General features: G+C 42.9%; 1 protein-coding gene, 1 long non-coding RNA gene and 1 pseudogene across 5 annotated transcripts in view; 2 read left to right on the top strand and 1 right to left on the bottom strand.

Annotated features, from left to right (window-relative positions):
• Positions 1-16429, top strand: part of LOC125082848 (transducin-like enhancer protein 1) — an 87557-nt gene extending 71128 nt beyond the window's left edge. For all 4 annotated transcript variants that reach the window (XM_047698674.1, XM_047698672.1, XM_047698671.1 and 1 more), the window contains exons 15-20: positions 7373-7622; positions 9546-9793; positions 12916-13063; positions 14587-14737; positions 15629-15705; positions 15852-16429. In XM_047698674.1, coding sequence (XP_047554630.1) covers positions 7373-7622; positions 9546-9793; positions 12916-13063; positions 14587-14737; positions 15629-15705; positions 15852-15959 — 982 coding nt within the window. In that variant the 3' untranslated portion in view covers positions 15960-16429. The remainder of the gene's footprint in view (positions 1-7372; positions 7623-9545; positions 9794-12915; positions 13064-14586; positions 14738-15628; positions 15706-15851) is intronic.
• LOC125082941 (spermatogenesis-associated protein 31D1-like) overlaps positions 1-25149 on the bottom strand; it is an 894603-nt pseudogene that overhangs the window by 582411 nt on the left and 287043 nt on the right.
• The window catches only part of LOC125082854 (uncharacterized), a 571692-nt gene that overhangs the window by 283230 nt on the left and 263313 nt on the right, over positions 1-25149 (top strand). The window lies entirely within an intron of this gene.

Raw genomic sequence — 25149 nt, 5'->3', positions numbered from 1 at the left:
CCTTCTCAGAAACCCCTTTCAGTTTATCAGATGTAAGTGTGCTTTGCTTCTTTCTTGCTCACATAATGTTTGTTTGCCTGTACTGGTTGGTTCTTTTGCTAGAATTTTCAAATTGAGCTTTGAAAGGGCTGTATTTTAAACTTTCCTTTGTTTTACTTTTTATCCAGGAATCTCTCCGGTTTCAATCTTTGTCCTGCGTGGGGGCCTTGTTGCTGCCCAGCACAAGCCTTTATTTTTTTAAAGATTTTTATTTATGAGAGAGAGAGCACGAGTAGGGGCAGAGGGAGCCTGACAGGGGACTCGATCCTAGGACCCGAGATCATGACCTGACCCAGAGGCAGACACGACCAACTGAATCACCCAGGTGCCCTACAGGTTTTCAGACATTTAGTTGGTAGAGGAAGTAGGGCCTAGAATTCAGAATCACAAATACTAACTTTGCTAGAGAACCTCCTAGATTATCGACTAGACCATCTCCTGTTTTCTCTGGAGAATTTTCTGGAGTAATTTTCTTTTAAAGTCCATTTTAAAAGGTTCTGCATTTGCCTTTTCAAAAAATGGGAATAGTCAGGTATACGCTAAAGTCATGAATAAGAAAAACACAGAGTCTCCCGTCTTAATGCTTTAAGTTCTCGCCTTATAATTTAATTGTTACTAAAGCCCTACATTCACATAGATATGCTATCTTCCAAATAGGGTCAGAATTGTGCCCCAATCTGTATATTTGCTGTTTGGAAAAATGCCGGGATACCAAACTGGAAAAATCCTGTGTTTTATAGATGTTATGAGTTAGATATGCAGACCTGAAGAAATGTTAAAGGTAAAGTTATGTCGGCAGTGAAGGAGATTTTACCATAAATAGAGGAATTGTATTCCCAAGGACCTATTTTCTTTTACTGAAATCATAGAATAATATGACTCTGATTTCCTTACGACCTCACATCCCAGTCCCCGCGCCACCACCTTCATTATACTAGTTCTTGAAGCAAAGAGTATGCTCCACAATCATAAATTACACTCTTCTCATCTACCTTAGGATGACCCTGATGCCCCAGGCCTCAAAACCTCTGGGGCCAGGACTCTATAATGAAGTGCCCTGATGACATTGACACGAGAAGATTTCTCTTGTGTAGGCCGCCTGTCTTCATCCTGACGGGCACGTGTTTTCCCTCTCAAGGAGATGATAATGCCCAATGTAGTGCCAGTGGGAAGCTAGGGTGAAGATCAAGAGCTCTACTTTTGTGGCAGGCCTGCCCTTGATGCCCTGAACTTGAATCATGGGCCTTCCACTTACTAGCCAAGTGGGCCAGTGACCCTCCCCTGCACTGCTGCTGTTTCTCTCCAAATAATAAGGGATAAAGAGCTACCTCCTGATACGAGAACCAGAGGTTGAATCTATGTTGTGTGTCGTGCTTTTCTGGAAGTACTTTCTCATGCAGCTTCATTTACACCACACCTCCGCAGTTGTGTTTAGTGGGCAAGTTTTCTAAGGGCATGTTGTAAATATAGGGAAATGAGGCACAAGTAAGTTGTCTGTGCTCCCACACCTTATTAGTGACTAGCTGAACCTCTATTCTGTGTCTCCTCACTTTCTTTTTTTTTTTTTTAACTCTTTGGTATGCTTTTAGGCTGCCAGCACAGGATCATGCTTTTCTGCCTGTGACCTGTGGAAGCTTCTGGAAGGGTCCCATGTCCATTGGGCACTGCTGACTTGGGGAAGGACCATGGATTTCACTCTATCACTGTGGTTGCTTTCATTGCCTTTTGTTTTGGTCCAAATAGGCTCTCTAGGGACCAGTTTCCCCCCTCAGGAATGTTGGTACTGTCTCTTTGTGACATTTGGTAGGACAACTGGAAATTTCTTGGGGAAAGTTGGCTGGCACAACCCAGGTGGTTAGAGGACCCTCTACTTTCTTGTAGCTTACTCTCCTTGCCAGAGCGACCTCTGTGCCTCTATTTCTAAGTGAGTAGGGTACGATGATGACTTGGGATGTTGAGATTCAGGTACTGAGTGCCAGCCGCCTGGCGAAGTCAGCCCACCTTTGAAAACTCTGCTGTGGCAAGACACCGAATGAAAAGTGTAAACACGTGCAGCCGTCCACAGCGTGATACGTGCCGTAGCTGAGACTTACAGGAAGAGCCAGCACGCTGGAAAAGAATCATCCCTCCTGGGGAGGTTGTGGCAGACTGAGGAGGAGAACAAGTGACAAGCACTTAGGAGGGAGGCGGTGCTATTCCAGGCCAGAGGGAACAGTTTGTGCACAACTTGGGAGATGTGACAGTGTGTGGTATTTTAGGGGACTGGCCCGTCATCCCATGTGGCAGGGAGTTTCGGATGCAGGACGGTCACATGAACTGAGGCCTAGCCATATCATGAAGGGCTTGGCGAGCCCCGAAGAGCATGTGAGGGTTTCTGACATGATTGGATTTTTGATACTTGTTAAGACAGCACGAGCTTCCCCATCGAGAGTGCCAAGTCCACAGGCGGCGGGGTCTTGGCTGCAGCCATGATCTCTGGGGCCATGGTTCTTCATCACCATTTACTGGATCCCACTGCTGCTGTTCCTGTCTATTTCCAGCAAACCAACGACTCTGTAAACACCTGTTTTCCGTTGGCCACAGAGCACAGCATAGTTTTATTAGCACCAGTCTGCTAGGAAGAAAAACAACCTGCTTCTCCAAAGCGTAGTCTTGTTTTCTAGCTTGCCGCTGTCCCCAGGAGGCTTCCCCGGGGGGGTTGGGGGGGGGGACTCCTTCCTTTGAGTTTCTTCACCTCTGCTGTGTGCCCAATAAAGAAAGTGTCCTCAGCTCCAAAAGAGTTTGATTTCATTTAGTTTTTACATCTGTGCTGTCCAGGGGGCTTTATTCTTTTCAGTTCTCCAACCAGATTTCGGAATTTGATCCTGATCAGCAGGTACTTGGGCAGAAAGCTGGGTTGGATCAGGGGCTGAGTTCTCGGAGGCTTTCTTGGGTGCAGGTGGGTGGCACCAGCAGTGTTGCCCCTAATGAGGGTGCGAGGAACTCACCCTTTTTTTTTTTTCTTTTTTTAAAGATTTTATTTATTTATTTGACAGAGAGAGATCACAAGTAGACGGAGAGGAAGGCAGAGAGAGAGAGAGAGAGAGGGAATCAGGCTTCTTGCTAAGCAGAGAGCCCGATGTGGGACTCGATCCCAGGACCCTGAGATCATGACCTGAGCCAAAGGCAGTGGCTTAACCCACTGAGCCACCCAGGCGCCCCGGAACTCACCCTTTTTGCCTCACGTTTGCCACGGTCCTAGCTACATGTCCTCTTCTCCTCTTTGCCAAGGGCTGTCTCTCTATTCTCGCCCTTCAGGATCTATGGATTTCCTTTGCCTTGTCATTGCCACATGCTTTCCTGATGCACACCCCAGCACCTTCCTCCCTTTCTGCATTCCTGGTCCCCACACTCGCCCACTGGTTGATAAGAGAGCCCTTGATTCAGCATACCCTCACTTTCCTCTTTTTAAGTCGTGTGTTTGATATCGATGCTCCCATTCTCTGAAGGTCCTGTAGGTGTGGAGCATGGTGTTCAGTGTTTAATGGTTTTGCAGCTCTTTTCACCCTTAGAGCAACTCCTGCATCCCTCATACTTGGTTATATGTCTGTCCTTTGGATCAGGAATGGACATGCTAATAGGCTGCAGATAGATAGTCAGGCCAGGAAGGATGGCCATAGTTAGGCCAGTGAGCCGGGCATCTCCCGTACATTTAACACCTGAGTCTGGGCTCTGTCCTGGCCGTGGACCTCGTCCACTTAATCATCAGTCAGGAGCCCTCTCGACTTTTTCGTGAACAAACAAATTTCAGCTTTTAAAATTGAGATAGACATAGGGAAAAGTGAGTGAATCGTGTGTATAGCTAAGTGACTTTTCACTGTAGAGGCCCCTCTTGTGTCCTCTCCTGTAGCTGATGGGAACCACCCCCCTCTGGCTTAACATCACAGATGAATTCTGCCCGTGTTTGAAATTCTATAAATCCAGTCATTCCATATGCATTCTTCAGTGGCCGGCCTCTTTCTGAATTTAGGCTTGGGAGATATTTATAAATCCTCGCTCCATGTTTATAAATTCCCCTTCCTGGTTGATTTTACTTTTCCTAGCTCTTCAATAAGTAGAGGATCTCCCGTTTCCTTCTGGGATGCCTGTAACATCGTCATGATATGCCATCAGTGGGGCCTTTGCTCAGTGATATGCTTGTACTTCCTGTAGGTGAATAACTAGTTCCAGACTCTCGTCGGCTCCCTTGGTTTTTCCTTCCAGTTGATCCCTCTTTGAGACCCATCAGCCCTTTGTGTCATTCTGGTTTGTTCATTTGATTAGGCTCTCCGGCACCGCAGGCAGCACCAGCTTCCTGTGAGGCCCCCTGTGACTAATGTATTAACATCCATGTGCATTTCCCCGGGGACCCAGAAATGTTCCCAGCTTCTGGCAACGGTTCACTGCTCTGTGAATCAATTTTAAATTGCCTCGGTATGATGATCACAGACCTCCTGTGTATTTAAAGAAGACACCTGGGAGAGAGACGGGTGTCTTCCAAAAATGGGTGTACAGCTTTCTGTCTACACTCTGTGCATCTGTTTTAACCTGGAACGCTGAACTCCATAGCAAGAGGGGTTCCAAGTGATGCAAGGTAAAATTTTCTTACCCTAAAACTCCAGAATTGCTAAAAGGGAGCCTGACGGGGAGTTTGCCTACCTGGAGGCGCCCACCTTGATTTATGGCCGATGGAGAAACGGACCTTCACATGTGCCATTATTCTCACACAGAAAGCTTTAAGAGGCAAGTTCTCTCCCCACGTCAGGCACTGTTTTAAGCAAATACATTCCATTTGATTGTTTCATGAAAACACTCTGGTCATTTCTCCAGCTTTACCTAGTTCTTTGTCATTTTCAGACCCAGCTTAGGGGGTCACATAATTGCTACTGGACCTTGAAGAATTCTTTTAGAACATGAATAGAGTTAAGCTCCAGTTCTTATGGTGGTCCCATCTTCAAGGGCCATACAATGCTATTTGATTCCAGCTCTGAATATCCCATAATAAATGGCATAGGTTCTGTTAACTCTAATGCACATGTATTAAAATATCATGTGGGCCTGAGATGTTACTAAGGACACCAAAGGGTACTGTTGCATAAAAAATAGGGGACTCGGTGGCTTGTTTTCTTGTAGGGGCTTTGAGCTATAGTTGTTCTATATGCATATTTATTTTCTAGGACATTCTATAGGGTTCCCATTATGTGCTCAATTATCAAATTAAGAGTAATGTTAAGGATTTGGTCCAGCTAGCCACATAATATTAGTTGCTGGAACCAGTTTGTCAGGAAATAACATATATTTAAGATCGTGTCTTTTGGTTGGGGGAAAGGGAAGTTCTTTCTCAAAGCCTTTATGAATTTGATATTTTCCTTTCATAGAGCAAAAATAATAGCATATATTTTCTTCTCAAGCTTAGGGAAGTACATAGGTTTTATGTGCAAGCAGGTTGGAAACCTGATATCCTGTGTCAGTTTTCTGTTTTGTGCATGCTAAGTTATTTTACAAAATTTGAGTTAGCATTAAAATGAAAATTGGAGTTCTGTGTTAATACCCATAGTCTTCAGATCTGTAAAGGGACTGCAAGGTGCCAATGACAAGTTCCAGAAAGGGCCCAGACTTATCCCAGAGGGTCACAGGAAGGAGGAAACTCTACATAGTTCATTTGTTGTGTAAGCAGACCTACAGAAAAGGCTGCATGTTGAGCTACTAGAATGCCTAGTGATGCTTCAGAGAAGAATAAAATGAAAGCAGTGCTCTTCAAAATCCATAAATCCATCTGTTTGGATGTTGGGGGTAGATATTAGCACTTGTATATCTTTCATCCTCTAAAGTATCTTTTCTTTGTGCATGTTTTATAATGTGTGTGATATATTAGTGCTTGGAGTTTAAATCATTAGATTTCAAAGCAGAAAATATGCTTTAAGATTTTGGGGTAGAAACAAGAATGTCCTAGGATTAGGTTTGTTCGTATTGAACAGGGGAGGAAAACAAGATCTTAAAGTAACATTAAAAGTTTATTTCTCTTGGGGCGCCTGGGTGGCTCAGTGGGTTAGGCCTCTGCCTTTGGCTCAGGTCATGATCTCAGGGTCCTGGGATCAAGTCCTGCATTGGGCTCTCTGCTTCCCCCTTTCTCTCTGCCTGCCTCTCTGCCTACTTGTAATCTCTGTCAAATAAATAAATAAAATCTTTAAAAAAAAAAAAAAGTTTATTTCTTTCTCCCGTAAAAGATACCAGCTGTCAGCAGCCCAGGGCAGGTATCACAGCCCCATAGTGTCACCAGGGCCTCTGCATTCTATCTTTGGGTTCTACTTCCTTCAGCAATTGATGATTTCCAACTTCAGAGTCAGCTGTGGCCCCCAAGGGCTTGTGGAGCTCTCATTACCTTGCTCACAGTTAAAGCAGTAGGAAAAAGTAAGAAGAGAGGGCAGGCAGGAACCCCAGTGCACCCCCTTTAAAATTCTTTTTAATTAATAAACCTTACTTTTTAGAGCAGTTCTGGGTTCGTAGCAAAATTGAGCCAAAAGTACAGAGAGCTTCTACATCCCCCAGAGCCACTTTCTGGGAAGTTATGAGCTTAATGCCACCCCGCAGCTCATGTATGTTGAGCCTTGTACATCTCAGTGGTGAGAATGTGGTAAAGCTGGGGAGAGAAGCAAAGAGTAGCTTTGCTGCCTTAGATAAAGTGGGTTCGTGGCCAAGGGAGACACGGAGATCGTCAAGGAGAAAAGTTGAAATCTATCGCCAACCTATTTGGTGTAGGAGAATCTTTTATTATTTTCTGTTGATTATGCCAAAGAGAATAAATTCAAGCCTGAAACTGGTACATTTAGAAAACTGCTTTTGTTTGTCAGTCTTGAAATATCCTGTTTACTATGTGAAATTACTAGGAGTTCTAAGGGCTTTGTCTGAAGCATAAAAAAATAATCATTTAAAATTATGCTAGGAAATCATACAATTTTACAAGGTACATGGAGGGAGGTATTTTATGTTAATTTGGAAGCATAGTTAGCATTTTATATGTGATTGGAAGGAGTGCCTTATGGAATGGTCAGGTACAATTGAAAAATAATTAAATATTTAAAAAATAAAGTTCAATGTACCTGTCCTTTGGTATACTCTAGACTTCTGTTATGTATTTTAAATTTGCTCCTTTGGTAAATACTTTAGCTTCTACTGATTCCAAGAAAATCCTCAGGAAAATTCTTCCCTTTGTCCTCCTCATAAATGCTGCTGAGCTAATGGCCAACTGCTTTATGATAAATGTTTTCTCTGTCTCCTCTCCTGTCTTTCTCTCCAACCGTCTCCTTTCCAAAAGTGCGTACTCCTTCCATGTCACCGCAGACGGCCAGATGCAGCCTGTCCCTTTCCCCCCCGACGCCCTCATCGGACCTGGAATCCCCCGGCACGCGCGCCAGATCAACACCCTGAACCACGGGGAGGTGGTGTGCGCGGTGACCATCAGCAACCCCACGAGACACGTGTACACGGGCGGCAAGGGCTGCGTCAAGGTCTGGGACATCAGCCACCCCGGCAACAAGAGTCCCGTCTCTCAGCTCGACTGTCTGGTGAGCGAACAGGAACTGGCTCACGAGGGTAATGTCTCCCTGGAGACTGAATAAGGAAATGGCTGTTTGGGCCTGGGTTTTATTCCCATTATGAGGAAATGGAAGCCTTTCTGTTTCCTGCGTTAGCTGTGTAGCCCCCCCATCCCTCTCCCTGAAATGTGAAGGCTTCATTTGTTGCTCTTTGGGTGGTTAAATCCCAGAGTTGGGGGACTTCTTTTAAAAAATATTTTACAGTAGTTTACAGAAGCTGTCCTTGTTTGAGTGTGTATTCAAAAGGGGGTTTCCCATTTAATGCATGCAAGCACAGCGAGGTCTGGACTCTGAGCCCTGCAATCCACTCAACTTTTAATTTCCCTACAGCCTTCGGATAAATATTGAATAGTAAACATTTGATAACATGGCATAAAAAAGTATTCTGAACAGGGTTTGTGTTTTCAGGGAGACCTGGGAGGGCTGGCTGGGTTTTATTACCTTAACTTCAGGAAAGGTTAACAGATCACGGTGCCAGAAAACGGGGCGGCCGCCAGCAAACCGGGAATGGTGAGAATGCTTTCCCGGAGCGCTCTACTCCATCATCCTGCTCCCAGGGTAGGAGAATACTGCTTTGCATTTTTCAGGATCACAGAACATGTTGGGACATGTTCCGATCTCTATAAACTGTGAGCCCAGATTTTACAGCCCATGTACCACTGGCCTTAAGCAGAATCAGGGCCACCTCACCCCCGATATGGAGCCTGCCCACACTCTGCTATGGCAGCGGGTGTGGTTTACCCACCACCTGCCCAGCCACTGCCGAGGATTCCAGAGCCAGATGTTTCAAAAAGAAGAACAGCAGTGTTTTTTGAGATACAACAGCATTTTTTCTCTAGTAGTTATTGATTTGCTTTTTAATCAGATAACTTTAAAAGATCTCCATTAATGAAATTTCAACATGTTTCAACATAGGCCGACATTCTATAATAGTAAGAGTATTTTGTGACCCTCGTCACCTTTGTTGAAATTTACATGCTTAAAGTTTTGTCTCATCTTTGAATAATAGGCCATGGTCAAAGCATAGGGAAAACTTCAGTTCTATTTGGGTTGAAGGATAGCAATTATTTCTTTAAGGGAGGGGAGGGTCATTTTAGGTCCCACCTTTCTTTTTCTTTCTTTTTAAGAGGTGGGGCTGGACAGAGGGAGAGGGAACAAACCTTCAACAGGCTCCATGCCCAGCAACGGGGCCCGATGCAGGGCTTGATCCCACAACCCTGAGATCGTGACCTGAGCCGAAATCAAGAGTCAGACACTTAACTGACTGAGCAACCCACATGCCCCTCCCACCTTCCTTTTTAAATATGTGCTGGTTTTGATAGAGAAATGCCCTCTTTTTTATCAATTTCTTTGGACCGAGAGGCTTGAATATGGCAGCAGCCGTGTTACCCCTTGAGGAAGCAGCTCCGTTAAAGTCCTAAGAAGGATCCCGTGACTAATGACGAGTCAACACAAGCCTTAGATAGAGATTCAAAAGTAATGAAAACCAGAACATAGGCAGCAGGTCTGCATTTTCCAAATAGTAAATAAGGGAGGGTGATGAGGTCAGAGATTTATAAACTAGCTTTGAAAAGTGGTTTCTTCACAGAGAAGTATGTACACACATACCTCGCATCTGCTGATCATTTCGATTCTTTCTACTCAGCAGGAAACTGGATGTCAGGAAAAGTTCCATCTAAGTGTTTGCCCATGAGCGAGGCTCGGAGTTTGTTTTGTTGACTGTTTCAAAGGGGAAAGTTACAACTGGATCTCACTCTTTGCTACAGAACTCTTGCCCTGCTGGTGTCTGTGAAATACCACTTTTTCAAGTCAAAAATCAAGATAGCAGCTAGAGAGCATGGTATTGTTATTGCTTGATCATGCATCATAGCAATGGAGCTGTTTATTTCACAGAACAGGGATAACTACATCCGTTCCTGCAAATTGCTCCCTGATGGTTGCACCCTCATCGTGGGAGGGGAGGCCAGCACTCTGTCCATCTGGGACCTAGCGGCTCCGACCCCACGCATCAAGGCAGAGCTGACGTCCTCGGCCCCCGCGTGCTATGCCCTGGCCATCAGCCCCGACTCCAAGGTCTGCTTCTCGTGCTGCAGTGATGGTAACATCGCCGTCTGGGACCTGCACAACCAGACGCTGGTGAGGTAAGCAACTCTAGTTTTCTATGGTGGGGCTTCCCTCCTTGGGTACCTGGGCCTGAAGGCCTCCTGCTTCTCAGGCTTCACGCAGGCCCTCAGTGCATGTGAAGAGCCTCCTGTGTGCTGGGCTTAGAGCGCTAGATATTGGGAGTGTGAAGACAAAACTGACGCTGCCCTCTGGGGGGCTTACAGCCTTGCTGCCATACTTGGTATCCTCCACACTTTCTATTACCTCCCTAACATCCCCATTCTCTAGCCACTTACAGATGCTGGACTTACTAAAAAAATATTCCTGACTTTTGCCAAGGGACAGCATACATACCATGGATTACATGTTGGTACGGAGGGTCCTTGATACTAGGTGCTTTTGGCTTTCGCTAGAACCTTGTTGGGGAAACAGGAACAGAGTGATAAAGGATAACAGAAAATCAACAAAGGGACATTAGAAGAGGAGATTCCAGAAGTGCCTGGATGGCTCAAGATGCCTTCAGCTCAGGTCATGATCTCAGGGTCCTGTGATCGGGCCTAGAGTCTGGCTCCCTGCTCAGTGGGAACCCTGCTGCTCCCTCTCCCTCTGCCTGCTGCTCCCCCTGCTTGTGAGTGCATGCTTTCTGTCAAATAAATGATTTTTTTATTTTAAGAGGTTGATTCTGTGAAATTCACCCACAAAATTGTTTTAAAGTATGCATGTTTCTCAGTTACTAAATCAGTGCTGTCCAGGTGTCGTTCCACCCAGGAATGAGCCTGCCTTCCTGAAGTCTATCCTCTTAACTGTGGTGACAGCCACAGTCCTGCCACCTCTGTGTCTCTCCTTGGCTCTGACTAGCTCCTTCCCTCTGCTGAAGTCAGAGTCCACACCAGAGATGTTATAGAAAAGTCTTTACAAAGGGAAGCACTAAACATCCCAGGTAAACCTGGCTTGTGTTCTGCCTTTTCGTTCCCTATTTTCTTTGCTCAGAAATGCTCTTTGTTTATGGTATGGTGGTAGGCTGGTGGATGATTTAGCAGGGCTCCTTTGATGCTTTGGGTCCCTGTGCCAGAGCAAAGGGATGGATTTTCGAAGTCATAGCAGCTTAGTCTCCCTCCAAACCTTCTCCGTAGGAATCCAGTCATTGTCACCAAGTCAGGCTCTGTCCCTGCGTGTGGCTGATGCTGTTGCTGTTGTTTGCTCTTGTCATGCTCTTGGCAGCTCAGAATGAGCAGAATGGACACAAGTAGATATAGCAGACAGTCCCTTCAAACTTTTAGCCTAGCCAGTGTTTGCTGTTTGTTTGTTTGTTTCTTTGCTTGTTTTTTTCTTTCTTCTTTAAAAAACAAAAAAACTACTCAATAAATAGCACTTTCAAAATTTTTATTCTAGGGGCTTTTCAAATATTAATCCATTTAATCCTTATAACAGCTGCACTGCTATTATCCCAATTTTATAGGTAAGGAACCTGAGGCAGAGAAAGGTTAAGTCTGCCTGCCTGGCTCACACAGTCGGGTGCGGGGGAGACAAGATGCAGCGCAGGCATGCTGTTCTCATGTCTGTGCTCTGAATTCCTGCTCTCTTTTAGCCCCCGTGAGTAAACACCTGCTGGATATAATGGGGTAGTGCTTTACGAATTTCTTGCTCACTTTGGGTTGGCCACGTGTGGCTAACAGCTGCTCTGTGTGAGAGGGTGTCATAGAGTCCACTGAATATCTCAGTATCGACCAAGACCCAGCACGGTCAGCACCTCCCTTCTAGAAGCCTGAGAGTAGCACCAAGATTTGTGGACGGAGGTTGGAGGAGCAGCCACCAGGCGGCTCAAGTCTGTAGAGAAAACCATTTTTAGTCAAGGAGTAAAAGTTTGAGGAAAGGAATAGTAGAACTTTCAAAAGATGGGTCTGGGACTTCAAGTAGTCCTGTGTGACCTGTGGGGAGTCTTGGAGGAAAGTGGGGCTGGTTGGGGTATGCGTGCATGGGATGGGGCAGGTGCGTAAGGGGGAGAGGACTAAGACGGACATTCAGAATAATTTTTAGAGGAATAGTTTTTGAAGTGATAGTTGTCATCTTGTCTCAGAATTCATGGCAAGTGCTGCTTTTGTCTTGTCTTCCACGCTCTTCAAATTCTAAGCTCAGTTTAAAAGTTTGGAATTCTGTGGGAACAATAAAGTGAGGGGAACTTAGAGGAAGGACAGACCTAGAAACTTCGGGTGTTGAAATTCCCGAGCCATTCTCATGCATCCCTTCTGGTTCACTATAGTGATTGGGCCTGTTCTGGTCATGTCCCTGCTGGCTCTGTCTTGGCAATCAAAACTGGGTCTGGATCCACAGATCACCAACCTTGCGGTGGCTCACCTTAGCCTCTCCCTCAGCAAACCACCCGCCTTTGGCCTGGCAGAGCATCTGTGCTCTGCAAATCTCTGTTGGTTGATTGGTTCTGGTAGTGTTGTTTGACTGAAGCACTAGAGTTCCCTTGAAGAGAACAACCTTGTGCTCCGCTTCAAGGCAGGGTCCCTGCTGAGGTGCCCATGGGTCATCCTCAGCAATTAGCTTTGTCTCATGCTGGCCCTTGATTCAGGAGGCCAGCATGACCCTTTGTCTCTGGGAGTCCAGATTTCCTAATGCAGGGTTGTTTCTAACCCAGAAAGCAAGGTTGAGTAAATATGTGAGCTCATGCTTTGTTGCCATGTAGGGCATCGCCCTATGGATTCACTCATGGAAAAGTTAGCGCTTCTGGACCCCAAGCTCCTAACGTTGTGATATAGGCCTACATCTTTCTTTACAGAATATACTCTGGATTCTGTGTGTCTTTTTTTGTGGGTTTTTTTTTTTTTTTCCCTTTAACACTCAAACACTTTTCCAGACCTGGGAGGAATTTTCCCTTCCAGACGATTTGTAAGAAGAGCTATAAGAGTGTATTTAAGTTCTCCCGTGTGATGACCTAAAATGGCATTCCACATCTTTAGCACTTGGACCGTGAAAAAAGAAAAGGAAAATCTGCAGGTGCTGTTTCCTCCTCAGGGGAAGGTTAGTGTGATCTTGCACATCAGCAGACACTGAAGAGATGACACACACACACCACGTCCAAAACTAACAACACAACAGTGTTTACCTTGAGCTCTGGCAGGAAATCATTATTCAATCTGGTTTGTTTTATCAGGCAATTCCAGGGCCACACAGACGGGGCCAGCTGTATTGACATTTCTAACGACGGCACCAAGCTCTGGACAGGCGGCCTGGACAACACGGTCAGGTCCTGGGACCTGCGCGAGGGGCGGCAGCTGCAGCAGCACGACTTCACCTCACAGGTGACGAGCTCCCCCCACCCTACCCCCACCCTGGGAATCTCTGAGCTGGTCTGCCAGTGGCATCCTTCTCCCTCCCTTCATAGCCCACCATAGTAAGAAAAAGGCACCAGTCTTGACTTTGAGATGCCGATTTAAAACAAACAAAAACAACCCCCACGGACAGACAGGCAACATCCCTGAAATGCTTAGAGCGGTTTCTAAAACCCTATCAGTTAAGACCTGTTACTTTTGTTTATGATTTATGGATGAGTTCATTGAAGGAACTCGTACAGTGAAAAACGTATGGTTTGACCTGTTGGAACATATTCCCACCGTCCAATGTGGGGGTGAGAGAGGATTATTTGATTCACATATAAAAAGACAGCTTGAAAAATAGGCAGGGTTATCACAAGGAGTCAAGAAAAATCACAACAGCTCTGGAAGTTAATTCATTTCCCTTGCGTCGGGGAGCTTAAAAAAATGCAGTCGTATCTCTGTGGATGCCCATTTTATTATGCATCCCTGGGAAAAGGGACTCGTGGCTGACTAGGTTAATGGAGGTTTGAAATGATATGAAATGGCAACTTCGTGGGTGTGGGGATGAGTTAGATAGCGAGCGTCTGAATCTAGACTTGTTTGGGGAAAGACAGTGCACTTTTAAGTGTCTTCTGTGGGTGGAATTGTTCTTTCGATCATTACTTGTGTACATCTATGCATATTACTAAATTTCATGTCCCTGTTAATCTTTTGTGGAGTTTCTTAGAGTCTTACTCATTCCAGCCCTTTTCCCAGTATGAGTTAGGGTACTGTTTACAGTCTGTCTTTAAAAAAAAAGAAAAATCTTATGGAAAATTTCAAGTGTACACGAGTGCAGAGACTGTTGTTGCATATATCGAAGTACAGAGAAGTGTCCAATAAAGCCCACTTGCCCGTTACCCAGCTTTACAGTTGTGAACCCATGACCTGTCTCCCGTATCATTCCTGCCCCCAAACACTGGATTGTTTTATTTTTTTTTTATCATTTTTTAAATTTCTTTTCAGCTTACCAGTATTCATTGCACTGGATTGTTTTAAAGTAAACCCCAGACATATGTCATCTCATCACAAGCATTTCAGTTAGTATCTGCAGAAGACAAGGACCACGTTAAAACATAAATATACACACAGATGTCATTATTATTAAGAATAATTTCTTGGGGCACCTGGCTGGCTCAGTTGGTAGAGCACGTGGGTCTTGATCTCAGAGTCATGAGTTTGAGCCCACATTGGGGGTAGAGATGACTTAAATAAGTAAACTTAAAAAAGTATTAAAAGAATAATTTCATCACATGTGATATATGTATTCCAAGCTTTCTGTTTGTTTTCATAAAGGTGTTTAACACTTGGCTGGTCTGTGTTGGGTCTCTTGTCCTGTGGACTTTACTGCAATCCAGAGTTTGCGGATTACATCCCCCTCTTCTTGCTGTTTTACCCGTTTCTTGTTGCCATTTCACTTCTCGGTTTATTGGGCAAAATCACCAGCAAGCCTGTTCTGCTTCCTACAGATCTTCTCCCTTGGATACTGCCCAACTGGGGAGTGGCTGGCCGTGGGCATGGAGAGTAGCAATGTGGAAGTTCTTCACGTGAATAAGCCTGACAAGTACCAGCTGCATCTCCATGAGAGCTGTGTGCTATCCCTAAAATTTGCTTATTGTGGTGAGTTGAGCTGAAAGAAAACTGGAGGACACCAATGGCCTTAATGGAAAACACTTCTTAAAAAAAAATACAGTAGAGATCACGTCTGGAAAAAATGTTCTCTGAGCAGCTGGATGCAATAATTCTACTGTCTTAATATGTCCCTCAGAGCATCATGATGTCCGTTTCAGCCTGTTTTCCTAATGTGAGAAAAGTCAGCAGGGGATGCAGTTGCCTAATATAAGATTTTGACACAGATTTATTTTTTTTTAAGCGCAGAGGTGGAGGGCAATTAGTTACCACTCTGTAGGGGGGCAAGGTTTTCAAAAGCCTGGGGCAGCCATGTTGGAACTCCTTATGGACTGAGCAGGATAGGGAACTAGGATCAGAGAAGGGCATACTCAGCTTACCCCACAATGTTCTACTCTGCGGTGAAGATGAAGAGAGAAGTTCATGTGGAGTCAAATATTTATCCTTGAGGCGGATGGAGGAATGAACAGCCATTAGTCACTGAGCACATTCTGTGTGCCATATATCATGTCTGGCATTTTTCTTAAGTTTGTCGTTTAATCCTTCCTAGTCCCATTTCATTGTGAGGAAACGGACTACAAGGTCAGCAGCTTTATCGATTCACTATTTGAGGACCCACTGTGTGCTGGATGTGATCCTGTCTGAAGTGTATCTGGTGGCCTGTGGGGCTGACACGGTCCCTGCCACTGCTTAGGCAAAACCCAAGACCACAGATGGTTCACAGTGGAGCCTGGTTTTAAAACCTGCTCTCTCTACTCCCATCCTAGCCAAGTGCTTAGACATGATAGTTCATGATTAGAAATGCTCTAAGTTTGATGAAGTCCAGGTTGCTAAGGAGGGATTTTAATCTTTTTTACCTCCATGTTCCTTTGCGAACTCTAGGTAAATGGTTTGTGAGTACTGGCAAAGACAACCTCCTCAATGCTTGGCGGACCCCCTACGGAGCTAGTATATTCCAGGTAAGTAAGTCAGGGCTCCTTGCCCAGAATGACCGTTTGATCGGGGCATTCTCCAGGACTCCAGAAGTGAAGGCAGCTCGGGGAGGAGCAGGGGCCCTGAGCATCTCTGTTCCCATTAAAACTGCGCCCATTGTTTTCTCTTCCAGTCCAAAGAGTCCTCGTCCGTGCTTAGCTGTGACATCTCTGTGGATGATAAGTACATAGTCACTGGCTCAGGGGACAAGAAGGCTACAGTCTATGAAGTCATCTACTGAAAACATGATGTGGTTTAACGTTTATAGTTGAATCGGGCCAAAATGTTTTGAGAATTTGTAGAAATAGAAAAGTTGTAACTTTAAAAGGAAGAAAGAAAACCACGAAAACCTGTTTCCAAACCTTGACATGAAACTACTTTGAGTCTACAGAGAGGAGGCGACAAGTCTATCAGCTGAAGGTCACCTATCTACCTAGACTAAACGGAGCACTGAGGCAGAGTGGACAGAGGGGCCAAGGGGTGTAGGCAGAGCCTGTTCCTGTCTGTCTGTGTGATCTGCCGAGATTACCTTCCTGTTCCTTGCGGTTCCCCTCACGTTCTGTGCTTCGTAGAGCAGTGCTGTCTCCAATGAACTTGTTTCCTGGTTTTGCATCTTGTGAAATGTTTTTTTGTATTTTTGTTGAAGGTTAAACATTTGTATAAATTGTAAATATATTTGGTTTATTACAGTAAAGGCTTTAGTACCAATAAGTGGTTTTCCTTTTCCTTCTCTGTTGTTTTTATCAAAGCTTTGGGATCATTCATGTGGGTTTTGTAAGCAGAGTCCACACATTAGCAGAGGAAGTTGAAGCAGGCACTTCTGAATTTGCAAATAGATTTGGTTGTGGACTCGCACTGCATTGGAACCTAATCAACACCTCTAAGTTAGTGGGAACTCAAGACTAGGAATAGTCAGTACTTGAAGGTTTACTAATGACACTTTCATTTGGGAAGCTAAAATAACTTCATCAAGACTTGTGTTTTTTTAAAGATCCTCCTGTGATTGGAGGTCACAAATTAAAGCTCTGCTTTTTCTTGGTGTTTCACTGGGAGACAGAATGTTCTCTTCTCCAGGAGAGTCCAGCATCTTCAAATCTTTATTGTCTCCCTTGGCAAGCGTCACTTCTCAAGACATGTGGGCGACTTATGTTCACTGTTAAGATTGATGATGTCCACAAAGCTGTGGAATTCATTAACCCGTAAAAAAAAAAAGGTGAGATGCCAACTGGTTTGTCTCATTAATACTTACTTAATCTATTATAAGAGTGGACCTGAGTTAGTCACGCCCAGCACTGAGCCCCGTTCTTCTCATTAAGGTGTTCCCCGCAGCTTCTAGCCATTGTGATCTCTCATTAGTCCGGTCTTCCTCTTGGCGGAAAAGCTTGTATTAATTTGATTAGATGAAACCCATAACCCTGGGCTTTTAATAAGTTGACCATGCATGTTTTAAGGCTATATGGCTCATTTCTTCGTATACCTATTATTAACTGTTATATTTTAGAAAAGAATGGTTAATATTTTTAAACCAGGCTTTCTGGCTATTTAAAAATAGCACCTAAGGAATTTTTAATGTTCTTGTTTTCTTAGGATCCAGCAAGTTGTTGGCAGTTTGTCTTAATATTTTTCATTTGTTATCCAGACCTCCTCATTTTTATACATTTAACATTATTTTGTTTGTTTTTTGCCAAAATAATATTTGTTTATGCAGAGAGTTGTTAAGTATTTTCTCTTCTCATTAAGTGAATGGCAAAGCCCTAATTACTATGGCTGATTTCTCTCTCATCCCTTCCTTGTATAATGAAGTACATTTCTCTACCACAGATTCCGATGGCTTATTAATATAGTATTTATCTTCTCTGTTATCTTTTCTTGCCTGCCTCCCTTATTTTCTGTACAAGGAGGAGAGAAGTTATGTTGCTAGAACAGAGACCTACCAGTAAAGTGGCTTAGAGACCACAGGGGTTTGTATCTCCCCTAGAGACCCAGGCCAGCGGTGTAGCTCTGTGTTTCCATCTTTGGCTTCCCTAGCCCCCACTTCCAGCCAGCAGTGGGGAAAATCCAAGGAAATGGATGTCCTTGTCAGCAGGTGACTTAAGAATCTGGTCATTATTTCTACTGACTGGGACTTAGTCACGTGGGAGACTGGGAAGTAGGGTCTCTTGCTGGCTGTGAAGCTGTATGTCCATCAAGAAGAGGGGGGCACATTTGAAAGGACTCTGGGTTAAAGAAGTAGTCCCGTTTTCTGTTGGTGCATTTTTTTCCTTATGTGCTTTCTTGTTTCCCAAGCTTCTGATACTCTCTCTCTCCTGAGATTTTTGAAGGTCTAGACCTTACAGTTCATCAATTATCTTGAATCTGATGAAACCACTTCTGTTTGCTAGTGTGGTCCTGGAAGAGGCATTCTAGAGCTAGTCCTACTCCTCTGCTCAGGGTGTTTGGAATCTTGGGGAATTGCCAAGACAATTGCTTCCCTACTCATAAAATGGGAATGAGACAGTAGTCATGCCTGCTTCTCTGAGTCTTGGGGATCAGAAACAGGTATGGGAAGCAGGACTGAGTGGCAACTGTCTCACAATTGGAAGATATGAGCAGGAGAGTGATTTCTTCCTAAACTGAAATTAGGAGTCACACTCCTGTCCCCAAGTGAGCCTGGAATCATGGCCTGGAATCATGGGGTTCTTGAAATCCTGGTAAGCCAAATGTTGGTATACACCATGCCTTGATATGGATTAGAAATTCACATTCAGTAAATTCAGATTCAACCAAACATTGATTGCCTGTATATGCCAAGAGCCATGCCAGGTAGTTTCACCCATAAAAATGTTAGGATTGTCATTATCCCTAGATGTATTTAATCTTGGGTTTTTTGTTTGTTTGTTTTTTAATCACTTGTGGTCTTTGCAACTTGAATGTGGGTTTCTGCCATGTAGTTCTTCCATGGAATTGAAGTTCACTGGGTAAAACTGAAATCCTAGTGAGGTTAGGTTTGGAATGCCTTTTGGTTACTAGGTGTTTCTAGCACTTACAATAAGGACAAAATATTTCATCAATATGATAATTAACATTTTTTTTAAAAAAGTTTGTGCTATTTGCCAGGTGGTAGGGAAGTATTTGACATAAATTATAATCTTCATAGCAGTTGAGAGATGGGATTTTTGATGACCTAGTTTTTTTTTTTTTTTTTTTTTTAAGATTTCATTACTGGTCAGTAGCATTTGGTTTTAAAGCTAGAGCATTCATACGGGGATTTTAAAATTGGGATTTTAAAAATGGCATTTGTGCCATTTAAGATTGTGACTTTCCCAAATGAGTTTTCCAGCAAATCGGAGAGATCCAATTCTTACCTTCCCCATGCTGCTTCATGCCATCAGAAGACTGCTGCCTCTTGTCATCAGCTTGAAATTGAGTGATGATGTTTCAAACCCTCCACTCTGCTCTAGATCCATGGATTACTTTTCTCCCTGATATCTTCTCTTCAGTCTTCGCTCAGCAACAAAATTGTCATATCACTATAGTCTCAAGCCTCCCTGAGCAAGAAGCTTGGGTACAGGTTATTTTCTGCCCTGAGGAATTTATCTCCAGGCAACCAAAGCTTCAGCTTCATATTTTGTCCTGGCACTTAAACAGCTAAATACTTGTTAGTTGGGTTCATGTGTCTAGAAAAGCTGTTCTCAAACTTGAGTCTGCATCCAAATCACCATGAGGGACAGATTCAGATTTCTGAGTTTTTGAGGCAGTAGATCAGGGTGGGACCTGAGAACTTGTATTTCTCCAAATTCCCATTTGATCTTGGGGCTGCAGGTCTAGAGACCACACTTTGAGAACTGCTAATCTAGTGTATTCATATTCTCTGAAGACTGGAAGTCTCCCATCTTAGAAGCTTTGGGGGTAAGGATTAGAACTAAAATGACAATAAAACATAAGACATACTGTTTTGAGGCAGCTGTTCTTATATTAGTCTTTGCTCCCAAAGCTACCTTTTGAAGCTAAATATTACACAACTAAATGTGAACTGAGTACTTGAAAAAGGTGCTTTTTTTCACTTAGTCATAATTTAATCTGAGTTATATGACTCTTCTATCACCATTGGAAAACCTACCTTGAGGACCTAATGTAGTGAAAGCCTTGAGAATGCTTAATTGGAGTGGTGATGTATATAAAAGTGAGAGGGGCGCCTGGGTGGCTCAGTGGGTTAAGCCTCTGCCTTTGGCTCAGGTCATGATCTCAGGGTCCTGGGATCGAGCCCTGCATCAGGCTCTCTGCTCGGCAGGGAGCCTGTTTCCCCTCTCTCTCTGCCTGCTGCTCTCCCTACTTGTGATCTCTCTCTCTCTGTCAAATAAGTAAATAAAATCTTAAAAAAGAAAGAAAGAAAGAAAACATTTTGAAAAAAAGTGAGAAATTTTTTTTTCTGAAAACTGGATACTTTGTGTAAAACAATAAGGTGCTGACTTTATAGAATGTTTTTATTCTTCAGGATATCATATTAGATTCAGTCAACCCACCAGCATTTACTGAGGGTGTGATCTCTGCCCTTGGCAAGGTGGCCACCAGGCTGGTAGCTGAGGGGAAATTATTCCAGTGAGAGGAGCCTAGGGAAGAAACTGCTGATGGTCACAGAGGGGGATTTGGGTGAGGCACTGCCCTAAGGAAACTCAACAGTAAAGGATTGACAGGCAGTTCTCACCAGTCTTGGATGTAAATTACTTATTTGGCATTAGCTGCCTAGGACAACCCATTGTGCCATTAGAGCAAGTGTCTGGATGAACTGTTGTGTGCAAGACAACTGGAAGCCGAGGGCTTCGGATGTTTCTGCATATATATTTTTTTTAATTCCTAAAAGCATATACTTATGATTTCAATTTGGAAAATGTAGCAAGGTACAAAGAGGAAAATAAACCCCATAATGGTGCCTCTTAGAAACAATATTTTCATAACAAATATGTTCAATATAATATAGGTGATTAATAATAATGAACATATGTTGAGTATTTCCCAGATATGAAGTACTCAAGGATACTTGAGCACCTTGTATTAACTCACTTAATCTTCAAAAAGCCCAATGAGATAGTTATTGGGTTCATGTTCATTTACCAGATAAGGAAACAGGCACAGAGAGGCAGCAACTAGGTGGAGATCACACAGCTAATGGCTGGAGTCAGATTCCAATACCTATTGTCTTAATTCTGTTCTACTACCTTGTTCCTGTGGTTTTATAATGTGTTTCTCACTTTCTTTTTCTTGTTTTCAGCTTAAGGTGTAATTGACAAAAAGAATTCTTAGATGTTTAAAATATATAATGTAATGATTTGATAGATGCATATATTATGAAAGGACTCCCCCCATCAAGCTAATGACTATATCCATCACCTCCAGTATTTATTTTGGGGGGAGTAGTGAGAACACTTAAGTTCCACTGTCTCAGCAAATTTCTGTTATACACTACAGTGTTGTTATCCTCAGACCTTGTTCCTCTTAAAATGAAAAGTTTTATAAGCTTTTACCAACCTCTCCTTATTTCCTTAACTTCTCAGCCCCTGGCAATCACCATTCTACTCTTTTTCTAGGAGTTCAACCTTTTTTTTTTTTTTTTTTTTGCACATATAGGTGATACCATGCAGTATTTGTCTTTCTCTGACTTAACTCACTTAGCATAGTGACCTCTAGGTTCATCCATGTTGTTGCAAATGGCAGCACTTCCTTCTTTTTAAAGGCTCAATAGTCGTGTGTGTGTGTGTGTGTGTGTGTGTGTGTGTGTGTGTCTCCAATTTCCTTTATCCATTCATCCACTAATGGACCCTTAGGTCGTTTCTGTACTTCGGCTATTGTGAACAATGCTGCACTGATCATGAGAGTGCAGATATCTCTTTGAGATTGTCATTTCATTTCCTTTGAATATAAACCCAGAATTGGTATGGCTGGATCACATGACAGTTGTATTTTAAATTTTTTTGAGGACCTCCATACTGTTTTCCATAGTAGCTTGAAATTGTGACAGTGAACATTCCTATCAATAAATGCAGCAAGGTTTCCCTTTTCTCCACATATTTGCTAGCATTTGTCTTTTTGATAATAGACATTCTAGCAGATAGAAGGTGATGATACCACCTGGTGTTTTGATTTCTATTTTTCTTAATAGTGATGCTAAGCACCTTTTCATGTATCTGTTGGCCATTTGTATGTCTTCTTTGGAAAAACATCTGTTCATGTCCTTTGCCCATTTTTAAATTGTTTTTTTGGGAGGTTTTTTTGGCAAATCAGTTGACTTTATTTTTCTTTATTAAAATTTACTCGCAAACAACTCACAATATTGGATTTACTATAATTTGCTCATTTCTCATTTGTTAGGTAAGTAGACTATTTCAAACATTGAGATATTGTTATAATCCTTGTAAAGAAAATGTTCATATATAATTTTCTCTTATTTCTGTTCCCTTCCTTAGACTTAATCCCAAGAAGAGGAATTACTGCATCAAAAGATAAAATGTTATTTCAGATCTTTGATATACACTGCCAACATTGCTTGCTAGAAATCCTAGGCCTATTTATACTACTCCCAGCAGAGCATGGTAATGCTAGCTTGCCTCAGGTCAACCACATTGTACTTACTCTAAAAAATATTTGCTAATGATAGGCAATAAGCGATACCTCATTTTCCATTTAGTTTTGCTCCAGCTTAGAGGAGGTCAGCTCATTGACCATCCGATCCTCATACTTAAGGTATCCATCCCAGTAGCAGATCTAGGAAACCTTTCACAGAGCCTTGAAAGATTCTTTTAGACACCTAAAGTGGATGTCTAATTTTCTCAGGATAGGTTTCCATTACATAAACTTGTGTGTTCAATTTTCAATATTAAGAAAGTGTGTTCATTACTTTCCACGGTTATCCTTCGCTTGCTTTGAAGAGGTAATTTACAAACACCAATGATGGTAAACCTTCGTAGTGAGTTAAAAGTAGGGAACTATAACCTACCTCTATATTGTTTTTGTTGTTTAAAACCAAAGGTTCTTTGTAGTTGCAGGTGTGATGCCCTACTTGTAATGAGAATGTGAACCAGAAGTAGCCTACTGGGCACTGTGATGTGTTGGAAGGACACCAAGTTTGGAATCAGGCACAGATCCCAGGTCTGATATGGATTTATCATTTGGGTATGACCTTGGGCAACTTTCAGGACTTTTCTTCAACTATAAAATTGAAATAAAAATATTTACCTTAAAGGCTGTTGAAGAGATTAAAAGAGATGCCATTTTCAGATAATTTACCAATTTTAACGAACAATTTTAAAGAATTTCCATTTTTTTTAAGATTTTATTTATTTATTTATTTGACAGAGATCACAAGTAGGCAGAGAGGCAGGCAGAGAGAGAGGGGAAGCAGGCTCCCCACTGAGGAGAGAGCCTGATGTGGGTCCCAATCCCAGGACCTTGAGATCATGACCTGAGCCAGAGGCAGAGGCTTAACCCACTGAGCCAACCAGGCGCCCCAAGAATTTCCATCTTTTTATTTTTTGAGACTTTGTTTTGAGAATTTAACATAGCACTGCTCATGCTTTTCTTTTATTTGCAATTTGAGGTCCAGTTCAGCTGACCCTTGACCTCCTCAGTGGGCTTTTAATTGTGAATGCCTTGGGCAATGAGTTGATGGTCTCAGGCCAGACTTTAACAAAAGCTTGTCCATTAGCAACTGAAACAGTCATTGGTAACTCCAGTTCAGTTCAAGCATATCTGTGTATCTTGTAAAGTTAAGGCTCTGTGTTCAGGACCCCTGCACCGGCATCTTTCCCTAGAAATGAGCATACTCAAAACGCCACCTTCTGAAAAGGCAATTTGTAAAGAAACTTGGAATTGCTTTGTAGCATGTTCACAAGGGAGGGGAGCTGCAGTCCTGGCACTGTCTGCTGAAACCTGGAGTCTGTTCATTCTTTGCTCTGGAAAAACGCTAGCCGTACTGTGAGTGGACTTTAACTTAACAAGTTAGATCGGGAGGGTTCCCTTCATTTCTTAGAACGCTAATCACTCTCTCCAAGAGGAAAATGTGTGTTTCAGTATTTTTAGAGTTCTTAAAGTTCTTAAAGGCTATATTATGCATTTCACCCAAAAGGAGTGAGCTATAAGGCTTGCACAATTTCTACCTAGTCCATTAATTGTTAGGATGTCAGTAATTTTTAAAAAAAGATTTATTTATTTGAGAGTGAGCACAAGTGGAAGGAGTAGGGAGAGGGAGAGAAAACCTCAAGCAGAGTCTGGGCCAAGCTCAGAGCTCGACACAGGGCTTGATCTCGGGACCATAAGATCACCACCTGAGCAGAAACCAAGAGTCAGACACTTAACTGACCACACCACCCAGTGCCAAAGGTGTCAGCAATTTTTGATGCACGTGGCCATTGCTGTGAGCAGGACATGCTCTTACTTCTCTATTTTCCTCACTCTGTGTCTAGTTAGTGAAGCAACCAGCGGAACAACCCAGCTTAATTGCTCTTCAATAAGCAACAACCAATGTGCAAAGCCACTTAACAAAAGTGAAGCGGGAAGGGTCCAAATATCAAATTACTGCTAGAGAGAGAGAGAGAGAGAGACAGAGACTCTCTCTCTATATATATATGTATATATATATTCATTCTCAAATTTGTTAAAATTGTTAAATTATCAGAAAATGGCATCATGTTTAATCCCTTCAACTATTTTTTTTAAGATTTTATTTTTATTTTTGACAGAGATCACAAGTAGGCAGAGAGGCAGGCAGAGAGGGCGGGGAGGCAGGCTCCCTGCTGAGCAGAGAGCCTGATGCGGGGCTCGATCCCAGGACCCTGGGATCATGACCCGAGCCGAAGGCAGAGGTTTAACTCCCCGAGCCACCCAGGTGCCCCCCCTTCAACTATTTTTATTGTAACTATTTTTATTTCAATTTTGTAGTTGAAGGAAAGTCCTGAGAGGGGCTAAGGAAGTTGCCCAAGGTCATATCCAATGACAAAGCCATATGATATCCATATGATATACAATATACACATACATACATATATATATCTGATATACACACATATGTACATGTGATATATAGACTAATATGAATATATGTATATATGTAATATAGACATATATATATGAATATTTATTTATTTATTTATTTATCATTGAAGGAAGGGGCTACAGAGCATTAAAAAACCCCCAAACCTCTCTATCCTAATATTTCTATTTTTGATGTATTTCCCATGCATTCGTTTATATGTGAGCACAGCACACATTCCATTTTCCATTCTGCTCTTCTTATTAAGCTGTCTCGAGTCCCTTCCTTCTCCATATTTCTGGGTTTTCTTCAGCTCTTTTTATTGGCACCATCAAGTGACACAGCACTGTTTATTAGACTACTTCTGCAATGTTGCATGACTATTTGGACCACATTTTAGCTCTAATAACTACTGCTGCATTAAACAACT

The sequence above is a fragment of the Lutra lutra genome, chromosome 13, assembly GCF_902655055.1.
Source record: "Lutra lutra chromosome 13, mLutLut1.2, whole genome shotgun sequence".
Lineage (NCBI taxonomy): Eukaryota > Metazoa > Chordata > Mammalia > Carnivora > Mustelidae > Lutra > Lutra lutra.
This window is presented reverse-complemented; position numbering and strand designations above follow the sequence as displayed.